Consider the following 12,796-nt stretch of genomic DNA (forward strand, 5'->3'; position numbering starts at 1 on the left):
TAGCAAGTACTGATTCCTACTTTTTGTTTTGGGCAGGGGTCCTACATTATATATTAAGATTCTTGTAGAAGGTTCCTCAAATGCAGGAATAGGTATTGAAGGTGCAGATTTTATTACTACCTGTGGTTTTCTAATTACCTAACGCGTATGACATGTCTGGCAAAATTCAGTTGCATGCTTGTGCAGTCCAGGCCAGTAAAAATGTTTTGTATTTTAGCTTGAGTTTTTCTCACTCCAAAATGACCCCCTAGATCTAGCTTATGTGCCACTTGTAACACCTCCTTTCTATAACCCAATGGCAATACGACTTGATGAACTTCTGCCTATTTCTCATCTGCCTGACTATATAATGGTCTCCATTTCCTTCTTAAAATGTCATTTTTAAGATAAAAATATTCAAAGATTCATTTGCATTCTTTTTCTTTGTATGCCTTTTGATGCAATTGCTTTAAATTTTCATCTTTCTGCTGTAACTCAGTTACTTTATCTGAGCTAAACACATCTACTGTGTCATCTATCTGCTCCTGGTTTGTGTTAACCATTTGGTCAAACAGGGTCTCTGCTGGTTCCACTGCACCTTTCTTACCTGTACTTCTTGATCTTTCCTGTTTCAACCAGTGACTTTGTGACCTTGTTACCACACAGTCAGGAAAAATCCCAGGATGAGTGTCCTGCAATAGTTCAGTTGCCTGAGTTTCCACTGGCTTTTCAACCACAGTAGGCAATACTTCTATTGGTGAATCAGCTATATCATTAGCAAGGACAAATTGTATTCGTGGAACTGAGAGTTTGTCCAGTACTCCTACCACAACTTCTCCACTCTCCACTGGACACTGTAAACTCTAACTACATAAGTGAGTGTTTCTCGTCTCACCTTAAATTCCTGTTACTAATAACTTTTCTGGCAATAGTCCTTCAGAGGTACATATCCCCCCACCTTTCAATACCACAGATTGAGAGGATCCTTTGTCTCTTAATATTGTAACCTCTCATTCTCTCTTTGTCTGCATGGGTTTCCTCCAGGTGCTCTGGTTTCCTCCCACAATCCAAAAGATATGCAGGTCAGGTGAATTGGCCATGTAAAATTACCCGTACTGTTAGGTACATTAGTCAGGGTAAATGTAGAGCAATGGGTCTGGGTGGGTTACTCTTCGGACAGTCGGTGTGGACTTGTTCGGCCGAAGGGCCTGTTTCCATACTGTAGGAAATCTAATCTTCGCCTTATGATCTTCACTGAGAGCTACCTTTCCCTTTCCATGTGAGGATTTCTCTTTTCCCCAATTTATATCCATCACAGATAGAAATTGATTGTGGAAGTCAAACTTTGATTTCTGGACAAACTCATAATCATCAGCCATTTCAGCTGCTAAACTTACCGATTTAACTCTCTGCTCCTCCACATGAGTTCTCACTACTTCAGAAAGTGAATTTTTGTACTCCTTTAAAATAATTGTCTCTCTAAGAGTGTCATAGCTTTGCTCTATTTTTAATGCCCTTATCCACCTATCAAAATTACTTTGTTTGATCATTTCAGACTCAATGTAGTTTTGTTGCCTGAAACGTCGATTCTCCTGCTCCTAGGATGCTGCCTGACCTGCTGCACTTTTCCAGCAACACATTTTCAGCTGTGATCTCCAGCATCTGCAGTCCTCACTTTCTCCTCAATGTAGGTTTGACTAGGGTCACTTCTTAGATTCATGAAATGTTGTCTATAGGTTTCTGGCACAAGCTCATTTGCACTTAAGATGGCTTTCTACACCTCCTCATACACCCCAGATAGCTCCTCTGATAGTGATGTGAATACCTCACTTACTCTACCAACAAGTTTTGTTTGGATCAACAAAACCCACATTGTCACTGGCCACCGCATTTGTTTAGCCACCTTTTCAAATGAGATGAAAAAGGCTTCCACATCCTTCTCATTAAATTTAGGCAATGCTTGAATATACTTAAACAGTATCCCACGATGGGTTTGCTTGTCCTCACTCTTTTCCTCACTAAGCTTATCTCAGCCTTCAACCGGGGATGGCACGGTGGCTCAGTGGTTAGCACTGCTGCCCCACAGCGCCAAGGACCCAGATATGATTCCAGCCTTGGGCGACTGTCTGTGTGGAGTTTGCACATTTTCCCTGTGTCCTCTTGGGTTTCCTCCAGGTGCTCGGGTTTCCTCCCAAAGTCTTAGGATATGCAGGCCAGGTGAATTGGCCATGTAAATTAGGTGCATTACTCAGGAGTAAATATAGGGTAGGGGACTGGGTTATTCTTCAAAGGGTCAGTGTGGACTTGTTGGGCCGAAGGGCCTGTTTCAACACTGTAGGGAATCTAACTTTCATCTCCATCCTTGTAAGTTGACTTTTTTGTGTAAGTGCCAATTTCTGAAGTTCAAACTCCCTCTCTTTCTACCTTTCCTCTCTCTCTCTCCTTTTTGTTCTGCTAACGCGATTTGTTCTTTTTCTCTTTTCTCTGCTTTTAATCGTAATTCTTTGTCTTTTGCCTCTAACATAAGCTGCTTTATTTTCAATGGACTTTTAGCCAACTCTAAAGATTCTGATGGCATTTCTAGCAAATTTAGTTGCTCACCTATTGCTGTAATTACATCTCCTTTCATCATGGAGGGAGATGGCTCCAATCCCAGCTTATCTACTAATTCCAGCAGCTTGGCCTTAATTGCCTTTTGCAAAGCTCCCAAGGCCACTTCTTCTACCTCCAGAAAACTCTTGATGACTGAAAAAGCCATTGCTATCCCCAAGCACAGTTTAAGCCAACCAAATTCAACACTCAGAACAAAAAGTCATTAACATCTACCACTCACTGCCTTCAAGTCAACAACCCTAATACGGATTTCAAACTATATAACAGATCCCGCAAAGAGCCCCCAGTCTGTTATGGACCAGGCCAGACCACCTCAAAACATTTCAAGAAAGTAGCCCAGACCCTAACTTTGCTAGTTGTTTTAAGCAGGTGTAATGAGGAAATTCCAAGGAGGGATTGAGTTAATCAAGGAGAAAGTGAGGTCTGCAGATGCTGGAGTATCAGAGCTGAAAATATGTTGCTGGAAAAGCGCAGCAGGTCAGGCAGCATCCAAGGAACAGGAAATTCTACGTTTCGGGCATAAGCCCTTCATCAGGAATCCTGATGAAGGGCTTATGCCCGAAATGTCGAATTTCCTGTTCCTTGGATGCTGCCTGACCTGCTGCGCTTTTCCAGCAACACATTTTCAGCATTGAGTTAATCAAGCCATTTAGTTTTAACAAAACAGAATTTATTTATAGGATTACCAAATGAAACAAACAAAAGAGAATAGAATACTGAAGGACTTAACCGATGCTAAATCCCAACATATCATCCCAACTTAATGATGCTGTTCCCAATATTTGCAGCAATCCCCATGACCACCCTTTGGCACAAAAAGTAAAATCAAACACAGGGTCTTAAAGGAGAGATGTCAGACAGAGAAGAGGATCAGCATGGACCTGCTTCTTTGGGTACAGTAGCTTTTCAACTGCCCTGACTGCTTTCAGTGAATAGCCAAACCAAACCAGAGTGAAGCTGAGCTGGGAGACCTGGTCACACCCTTTTCATTATACAAGTTTGTTTTTTAAACTTAACAGCCTTCTGCTTGAGGCAGTATCTGTTAACTACAGTCAAATTGGCCCTGAAACCCTTCAAACGTATACTTGTCGGAGTCTGTATCTTTTACAACCTCTCTGAGAAAGGACAACATAATCTTGTTAATTGAGCAGCATCATTACATTTGTCATCAGTGTATGAATATCTATGTAAATTTACCTCTCAGGATGTGCAGTGGTTTTAGGGTACACACAAGTAACTTGAATAAAATAAATAAAGCAACAAGAAATCATTGTGTTCTGGAAGACACCAATACAACAGAAACATTGAAACTGAAAGACAATGGTCTTGCTCAGATCAATAACCCACTGTGGGAAAAATCATCATCTGAGGAATGGGCACAGAACTCCTAAACTGACAGAAACTCACATTTACACCATTGCAAGACATTTGGACCATTGCTGTAGAGATAATGGATGAAATGCATGTGGTAAAAATGAGGCAGACGTAGAGTCATAGAGTCATAGAGATGTACAGTACAGAAACAGACCCTTCAGTCCAACCCGTCCATGCCGATCAGATATTCCAATCCAATCTCGTCCCACCTGCCAGCACCTGGCCCATATCCCTCCAAACCCTTCCTACTCATATACCCATCCAGATGCCTTTTCAGTGTTATAATTGTACTAGCCTTCACCACTTCCACTGGCAGCTCATTCCATACACGTACCACCCTCTGAGTGAAAAAGTTGCCCCTTAGGTCTCTTTTATACCTTTTGCCTCTCTCCCTAAACCTATGCCCTTTAGTTCTGGACTCCCCCACCCCAGAGAAAAAAACCTCGTCTATTTATCCTATCCATGCCCTTCATGATTTTATAAACCTCTATAATGTCACCCTTCAACCTCTGATGCTCCAGGAAAAACAGCCCCAACCTGTTCAGCCTCTCCCTGTAGCTCAAATCCTCCAACCTGGCAACATCCTTGTAAATTTTTTCTGAACCCTTTCAAGTTTCACAACGTCTTTCCGATAGGAAGGAGACCAGAATTGCATGCAATATTCCAACAGTGGCTAATCAATGTCCTGTACAGCCACAACATGACCTTCCAACCCCTGTACTCAATACTCTGACCAATAAAGGAAAGCATACCAAATGCCTTCTTCACTATCCTATCTACCTGCGACTCCCCTTTCAAGCAGCTATGAATCTGCACTCCAAGGTCTCTTTGTTCAGCAACACTCCCTAGGACCTTACCATTAAGTGTATAAGCCTTGTCCAGGTTTGCTTACCCAAAATGCAGCACGTTGAATTTATCTAAATTAAACTCCATCTGCCACTTCTCAGCCTACTGGCCCATCTGATCAAGATCCCATTATATTCTGAAATAACCTTCTTCTTTACTAACTGTACCTCTTATGCTCGCATCCAAGCACCAATTCTTGTGGCACTCCACTGGTCACAGGCCTCCAGTCTGAGAAACAACTCACCACCACCACCTTCTGTCTTCTACCTTTGAGCCAGTTCTGTATCAAAGTAGCTAGTTCTCCCTGTATTCCATGAGATCTAACCTTGCTAACCAGTCACCCATGGTGAATCTTGAGGGTGGCACGGTGGCACAGTGGTTAGCACTGCTGCCTCACAGCGCCAGGGACCTGGGTTCAATTCCCACCTCAGGCGACTGACTGTGTGGAGTTTGCACGTTCTCCCCGTGTCTGCGTGGGTTTCCTCCGGGTGCTCCGGTTTCCTCCCACAGTCCAAAGATGTGCGGGTCAGGTGAATTGGCCATGCTAAATTGCCCATAGTGTTAGGTAAGGGGTATATGTAGGGGTAGGGGTATGGGTGGGTTGCGCTTCGGCGGGTCGGTGTGGACTTGTTGGGCCGAAGGGCCTGTTTCCACACTGTAAGTAATCTAATCTAATAATCTAATCTTGTCAAATGCCTTACTGCTTACTTGAAATGGTTTTATTCATGACCTTTTTTTGTTGCTGACCATATCTAACAGAACAGATTTGAGGCGAAACTTATTCACCCAGAGAGTGTTGGCTATATGGAATGCTCTGCCCCGAAGACAATGGAGGCCAAGTCTCAGGATACTTTCAAGAAAGAGATGGATAGGGTTTCTAAAGATAGTGTAATCAAGGGGTATGGGGATAAGGCAGGAGCAGGATACTGATTGTGGATGATCAGCCATAATCAAGATGATTGTGGTGCTGGCTCAAAGGGCCAAATGGCCTACTCCTGCACCTATTGTTTATTGTGTATTGAAAGAGTTCATGGAAGTGCATTGCTGTGTTTGTTTCAAATTAAGTTAAAATGTGTAGAAGATTGGCAAAGTGTGCAATAAGTAAAAGCCATTCAGTTTGTTCATTTCACGGACCTTGACTAATCTGTTTTATCATGAACTCTGTTGAATTTGGCTTCTGAAGAAACTTTTGAAATGTTTCTCACTGCATTATAATGATGAACTGTGCACATTTCTGGAATATCTGTCATATCTGACATTGAACCTGATAGATTAATTACCTTTTTGTGGTGATAAATTTCCACAGTGCCTTCAGAACCATCATATTCTGCAGACCATTAATCGACTTTAAGTGTACTTCTAAGACCCATCATCTCAAATAACCTAGTGAAATTAATTAGTTGAGATTATTGACTGCATTCTTCAGATAAGTGGTCATGACCTTGAGCGTTTTTCCAATACTGTACAAATTAAATATTTGTGCTGATGATGTAACACATTTAACAATTCTTTGCAATGCATATTACTGAAACAAGGTTAGAGCTTGTCTTCCTATTATGTTATTTTCCAATTGATAGGGTCTTTTCTACTTTGTCAACGTTTCATTACATGTACAAAAGAATCAGAATATTCTATTTCTAAAGAGCTCTTAACTTCATTTAGCTAAAATCATATAGATCACATCAAAATAAGCAGTGTCAACATGACGGTACTTTCTTATCATTGTTCTTTCATGCTCAGCAAAAAGTAAATTTGTGGATTAAGTTTCTATAACATCACACCCCTATAATTAAAACTAACCCCAAATATACAGATATTTGCCAAAACATTTCTCTCAATTACTTTTACCTAATTTTATAAGTTTTATTTACTTTTGTTCTGTAAATGCAAAATAAAGTTTGAAGTTTGTGATCCAGAAACCATTCAATTTTGTTCTTTTTTGTAGGGCAATTATATGGGAGTGAGTGGCAAAGATGGATATTATGGTCCTCGTCCAGTCGTGTGCCCCACTGAGGTATCATGATCCTACTTTGATGTTTATACTATATACCTAGATTATGCATGAATAAGAACATGCAATAAAACTATGCTTTCATTTTAATATAACCTTGATTTATAATTCTTTATATTTTAGTGCCCTCCAGGATCTCGAGGTCCACCTGGCACAATTGGACGACCTGTAAGTATGTGCTAACATTTACTATCTGTTTCGTTTTCCCTCTTGCATGTTTTCTCAATGAAGTAAAAGATCACAATAATTTAAAACAAGTGTTCCAGTGGAGAAAATCGATAGAATTAAAGATAATGTCAAACTTCAAATAAGCCATTGTCCAAATATTCCCCCAAAATTCCACATATAACAAGTGGGAAACAAATTGCAAAATAAAGCATCAATTTAGGTAACTATTTAAAATGGCTAATTACTGTGTCAAATTGCCAACAACAGGGAAGGGGAGAGAAAACTAAAACTTAACTTCTCAGTATTCAGTTGTATTTGCAGTTCTTGTATAGGTTTGGAATTGGTAATTAAAATGAAAATAAATACAGAAACTTTGAAATTAGATACCTTTTCAGGATGAATATATTTTCCCTTTTAATAGTTGCATTAGAATGGACTTGTCACCACTATGAAGTGCCCTTTATAAATAAGACCTGTGTCACTTACTTAAAGCTTGGTCGTTGCAAAAGGTGAACAATTACCATAAATACCAAATCAGCGGAATACAGATATTTAATATAAATTCCAGACTGTTAGCAACAAACGTCTGCAATGAGACCATATTTGTACTGTCTCTGTTCACAATGTTACTAAGTATCACAGGTTGCTGCTTATGTGTTTCTCTTTCTGGGAAGAATGAATACATTCTTAGTGATTTATTAAAGATGGTTGTTATAATGTATGATTTATGATCACTAATAACATATGTAATAAAACTAATATATTGTAGATATTGATAAACTATGAAGTTATAGAAAGTATTTAAAACAGAGAAACTGACGTTCAACTCAAGATATCTGTGCTGATGTCAATACTCTAAAAGATACCTTGTCTAATCTCTCTTCTCCCAACCTAATAAAATGCCCTTTCATTCTTTTCTCTCTTATTTAATTTTCCTTGTTGGCATTTATGTTATTCACCTGTATAGTTACTTGTGCAGCAAATTTCATATTCTAAGCACACTTGACTTTTGAGAAAATTCCTTAAAAAAATCTTTTGTTTTGGCTGAGAAAAGTTTAATCAGAAACTTTGCAAATGTTATCAGCCGTGTGAAGAAGAAAATATATCCACACCTTCGATCTGCAGCAACCAATTTATTCTTTACTGTACATGATCATTACAATTATGTAACAAATTTTCTTATCTCTTACATGCTTTGCAAAGATCCTTTTAATTTAAAAGGTGTTGTGATATGCAGCTATAGTTCCACTGCTTGAAAAATATGAATAGCGTATGATTTTTGGAAATGAAACATTCAGGTGATGCTATCTAATCAAAATGTTTCTGCTTTTTCTAAAACAAATTCAAGTATATTCTAAGTTGCCGTTGCTTATGGCTGTGTATATACTTATTCAAGGAAATAGTTGCAATCATTTAGCTGTGCTATAATATGTATAGCAGATGGCATTTGACAAATATGTTTAATCAGAAAAGCTATTGATCATTTATGTTTTTGTAATCATTGTATGTTTTGCTTGGTCCTAGGGTCCTCAAGGTTACCCTGGTGCAAGGGGTGAGACTGGACCTTCAGGCTCTCGTGTGAGTATTTAACAAAGAAGTCCAAGTAGTATACTTGGTATGGTTAAGGTGAGACTTGATGTTGAGGCATTTCATCTTGCTTCAGCCAGCAAGACAGCCACCAATGGAGCTTGTAATCAAGCTCTCAAGGGTGCAAGATCCACCCAGTCAATCAAAGGCCAGCAGCAGTGCCACCAAGTAGGCCGTGGATGCTGGCAGAAGAACAGTCCCCAAAATCCTAGGATCATGATTGATCGAGAATCAATGTATATGATGTTGTAGCGGGGATGTCAATTGGGTTGCAGAGAGAGGGGACTGCAGGAAGGGAAAGACAAATTAGAAGCAAGGACAGCGATGTGGCTTCTTCAGGGGGCAATGTGTGATGCCTCGAGCTGGTACTAATTGTCTTTGATCATCAGACATAATACCTCCATCCTGAGATGTTGCCTGTACAGATTAGAGTGGTGCTGGAAAAGCACAGCAGGTCAGGCAGCATCTGAGGAGCAGGAAAATCGACGTTTCGGACAAAAGCCCTTCATCAGAAATAGAGGCAGAGTGCCTGCAGAGTGGAGAGATAAATGAGAGGGGAGTGGGGGTGGGAGAAAGTTTTGCCTAGTTGATTTTATCTCTCCACTCTGCAGGCACCACTCTAATCTAGACTCTGGTTCCCAGCATCTGCATCCTTGTTTTTACGAAGCTGCCTGAACAGGCAGGTCAACCTGTCAGGTGTGCCTCATGGTGACAGAGTCAAGAGTGTGGTGCTGGAAAAACACAGCAGGACAGGCAGCATCAGAGGAGCAGGCGAATCAATGTTTTCGGCATAAGCCATTCCTGAAGAAGGGCTTAGGCCTGAAATGTCGATTCTCCTGCTCCTCCGATGCTGCCTGACTTGATGTGGTTTTCCAGCACCACACTCTTGACTCTGACCTCCAGCATCTGCAGTCCTCACTTCCTCCTCATGGTGACAGGCCTGTTCATCCCAATAGTAGCAGACTTGAGGCTCTTAAGTAGTCACATAACTTTTATCAATCAATGTCAGATTAGGGACCTTGACTGTGGGTTAATACAGGGGTAAGTGCTGGCAGCTCACAATTTCCTATATATATAAATGACTTGGATGAAGAGAGTGAAGATATAGTCGCCAAGTTGCCAAGGTGCAGAGATAGATGGGAAAGTAAGTTTTTAAGATATAAGGATGCTGCAAAAAGATCTAGAGCAGTTAAGCATGTAGGCGAGGTTTTGGCAAATGGAGTATAACGTGGGTATATATGTAATTGTCTGTTTTGGTAGGAAGAATAAAAAAATGACACATTATGGAGAAGGATTGCAGAAATTTGAGATTCAGAAAGATCTAGGTGCACCAGTACTGGTATAACAAGCAATCAGGAAAGCTAATAGAATGTTATCATTTGTGGTATAGGGAATTGAACTCTGAAGTTATTTTTCAGTTGTACAGGACACTGCTACAGAATTGGTCTCCTTATTTAAAATATACATTGGAAGTAGTTCAGACAACATTTACCAGAATAATGTCTGAAATAAATGGGTTGTCCTACAAGGAAAGATCAGATAGTTTAGGGTTATGTCTATTGGAGTTTAGAGGAAAACGTGGGTGACTTGACTGTTTAAAAAGAAAAGATCCTGAGGTGTCATGACAGGATGGATATAAAGAGGATAATTCCTTTTATGAGAAAGTCTCAAATTATAAATTCTAAAATTTTAAAATAAGCGGTTGACCAGTTATAGCAGACAAGAAGCAGTGTTATTCTCATAGAGGGTTCGAGTCTTTGGAGATCGCTTCCTGAAAATACGATAGCAGCAGAGTCCTTGAATGTTTTAAAGTAAAGGTGAAAGGAGATCGAGGGGGTCAGGTGGGAACATGGATTTGAAAATTAAACATGCCATGATCTGATTAAATGGCAGAGCAGGCTCAGCCAGTTAAATAATCCCCTACGTCTGCTCCTTGTTCATATGTTTGTACGGGCTTCCCACCCAGAATTTAATTTTAGCATAAGGTGGGAGTGTTTGTGTACCATCAACCTGCCTAAAGAATTGCATGGAAAATAGGAACAGATATAAGCTATTCAGTCCTTTGAGCATGCTCCACTATTTAATATGATCATGGCTTATTATCCTACTCAGTAGCCTCTTTCTGCTTTCACCCCATACCCTTTGATCACTTTAGCCTAAGAACTATGTCTAATTCCTTCTTGAAAACATTCAACGTTTTGGACTCAATTCCTTTTTGTGGCAGAGAAGTCCACAAGCTTACCACTCTCTGGGTGACAAGTTATCTCCTCATCTCAGTCATAAAAGGCCTATCCAGTATCCTCAGACAGTAATCCCTGTTCTGGACTTTCCAGTCATCGGGAATTTACCTTTCGTGCATTTACCTTTTTACAATTTGATATGTTTCTTTGAGATCCCTGACCTCTCCAGTAAATGTAGTCCTAACTGATCCTATTTTAATCCTTTATGAGTCTATGTCTCTATGACTACAATGTAATTTATCATATGCAGTGTCCTGATTAGCATATTATTGAATATGTATGTAGTTAACAAACATTATCCACAAGAAGTGATACAAGGCAATGTTGGATTGGATGTCATAGAGTCATAGGGATGTACGGCATGGAAACAGACCCTTTGGTCCAACCCATCCATGCCGACCAGATATCCCAAACCAATCTAGTCCCACCTTCCAGCACCCGGCCCATATCCCTCCAAACCCTTCCTATTCATATACCCATCCAAATGCCTCTTAAATGTTGCAATTCTACCAGTCTCGACCACATCCTCTGGCAGCTCATTCCATACATGTACCACCCTCTGCGTGAAAAAGTTGCCCCTTAGGTCTCTTTTATATCTTTTCCTTCTCACCCTAAACCTATGCCCTCTAGTTCTGGACTCCCCGACCCCAGGGAAAAGACTTTGCCTATTTATCCTATCATGCCCCTCATAATTTTGTAAACCTCAATACTGTCACCCCTCAGCCTCTGATGCTTCAGGGAAAACAGCACCAGCCTATTCAGCCTCTCCCTATAGCTTAGATCCTCCAACCCTGGCAACATCCTTGTAAATCTTTTCTGAACCCTTTCAATTTTCACGACATCTTTCCGATAGGAAGGAGACCAGAATTGCACACAATATTCCAACAGTGGCCTAACCAATGTCCTGTACAGCTGCAACATGACCTCCCAACCCCTGTACTCAATACTCTGACCAATAAAGGAAAGCATACCAAACGCCTTCTTCACTATCCTATCTACCTGCGACTCCACTTTCAAGGAGCTATGAATCTGCACTGGAAGGTCTCTTTGTTCAGCAACACTCCCTAGGACCTTACCATTAAGTGTTTAGGTCCTGCTAAGATTAGCTTTCTGAAAATGCAGCACCTCACATTTATCTGAATTAAACTCCATCTGCCACTTCTCAGCCCATTGGCCCATCTGGTCCAGATACTGTTGTAATCTGAGGTAACCCTCTTCGCTGTCCACTACACCTCCAAGTTTGGTGTCATCTGCAAACTTACTAACTGTAACTCTTATGCTCGCATTCAAATCATTTATGTAAATGACAAAAAGTAGAGGGCTTAGCATCGATCCTTGTGGCACTCCTCTGGTCACAGGCCTCTAGTCTGAAAAACAACCTTCCAACAGAACCTTCTGTCTTCTACCTTTGAGCCAGTTCTGTATCCAAATGGCTAGTTCTCCCTGTATTTCACGAGATCTAACCTTGCTAATCAGTCTCCCATGGGGAACCTTGTCGAATGCCTTACTGAAGTCCATATAGATCACATCTACTGCTCTGCCCTCATCAATCTTCTTTGTTACTTCTTCAAAAAACTCAATCCAGTTTGTGAGACATGATTTCCCACGCACAAAGCCATGTTGACTATCCCGAATCAGTCCTTGCCTTTCCAAATACATATACATTCTGTCCCTCAGGATTCCCTCCAACAACTTGCCCACCACCGAGGTCAGGCTCACCGGTCTATAGTTCCCTGGCTTGTCTTTACTGCCCTTCTTAAACAGTGGCACCACGTTAGTCAACCTCCATTCTTCCAGCACCTCACCTGTGACTATCAATGATACAATTATCTCAGCAAGAGGCAAAGATATCACTTCTCTAGCTTCCCACAGTGTTCTCGGGTACACCTGATCAGATCCTGGGGATTTATCCACTTTTAACCATTTCAAGACATCCAACACTTCCTCTTCTGTACAATGGACATTTTACAAGATGTCA

At 40.7% G+C, this 12,796-nt stretch overlaps 1 protein-coding gene across 1 annotated transcript in view; it reads left to right on the forward strand.

Annotated features, from left to right (window-relative positions):
- The window catches only part of LOC132817149 (collagen alpha-1(I) chain-like), a 189,131-nt gene that overhangs the window by 61,696 nt on the left and 114,639 nt on the right, over positions 1-12,796 (forward strand). Inside the window, exons 6-8 of the mRNA XM_060827358.1 lie at positions 6,758-6,826; positions 6,947-6,991; positions 8,516-8,569. Coding sequence (XP_060683341.1) covers positions 6,758-6,826; positions 6,947-6,991; positions 8,516-8,569 — 168 coding nt within the window. The remainder of the gene's footprint in view (positions 1-6,757; positions 6,827-6,946; positions 6,992-8,515; positions 8,570-12,796) is intronic.

The sequence above is a fragment of the Hemiscyllium ocellatum genome, chromosome 7 (genome assembly GCF_020745735.1).
Source record: "Hemiscyllium ocellatum isolate sHemOce1 chromosome 7, sHemOce1.pat.X.cur, whole genome shotgun sequence".
NCBI lineage: Eukaryota > Metazoa > Chordata > Chondrichthyes > Orectolobiformes > Hemiscylliidae > Hemiscyllium > Hemiscyllium ocellatum.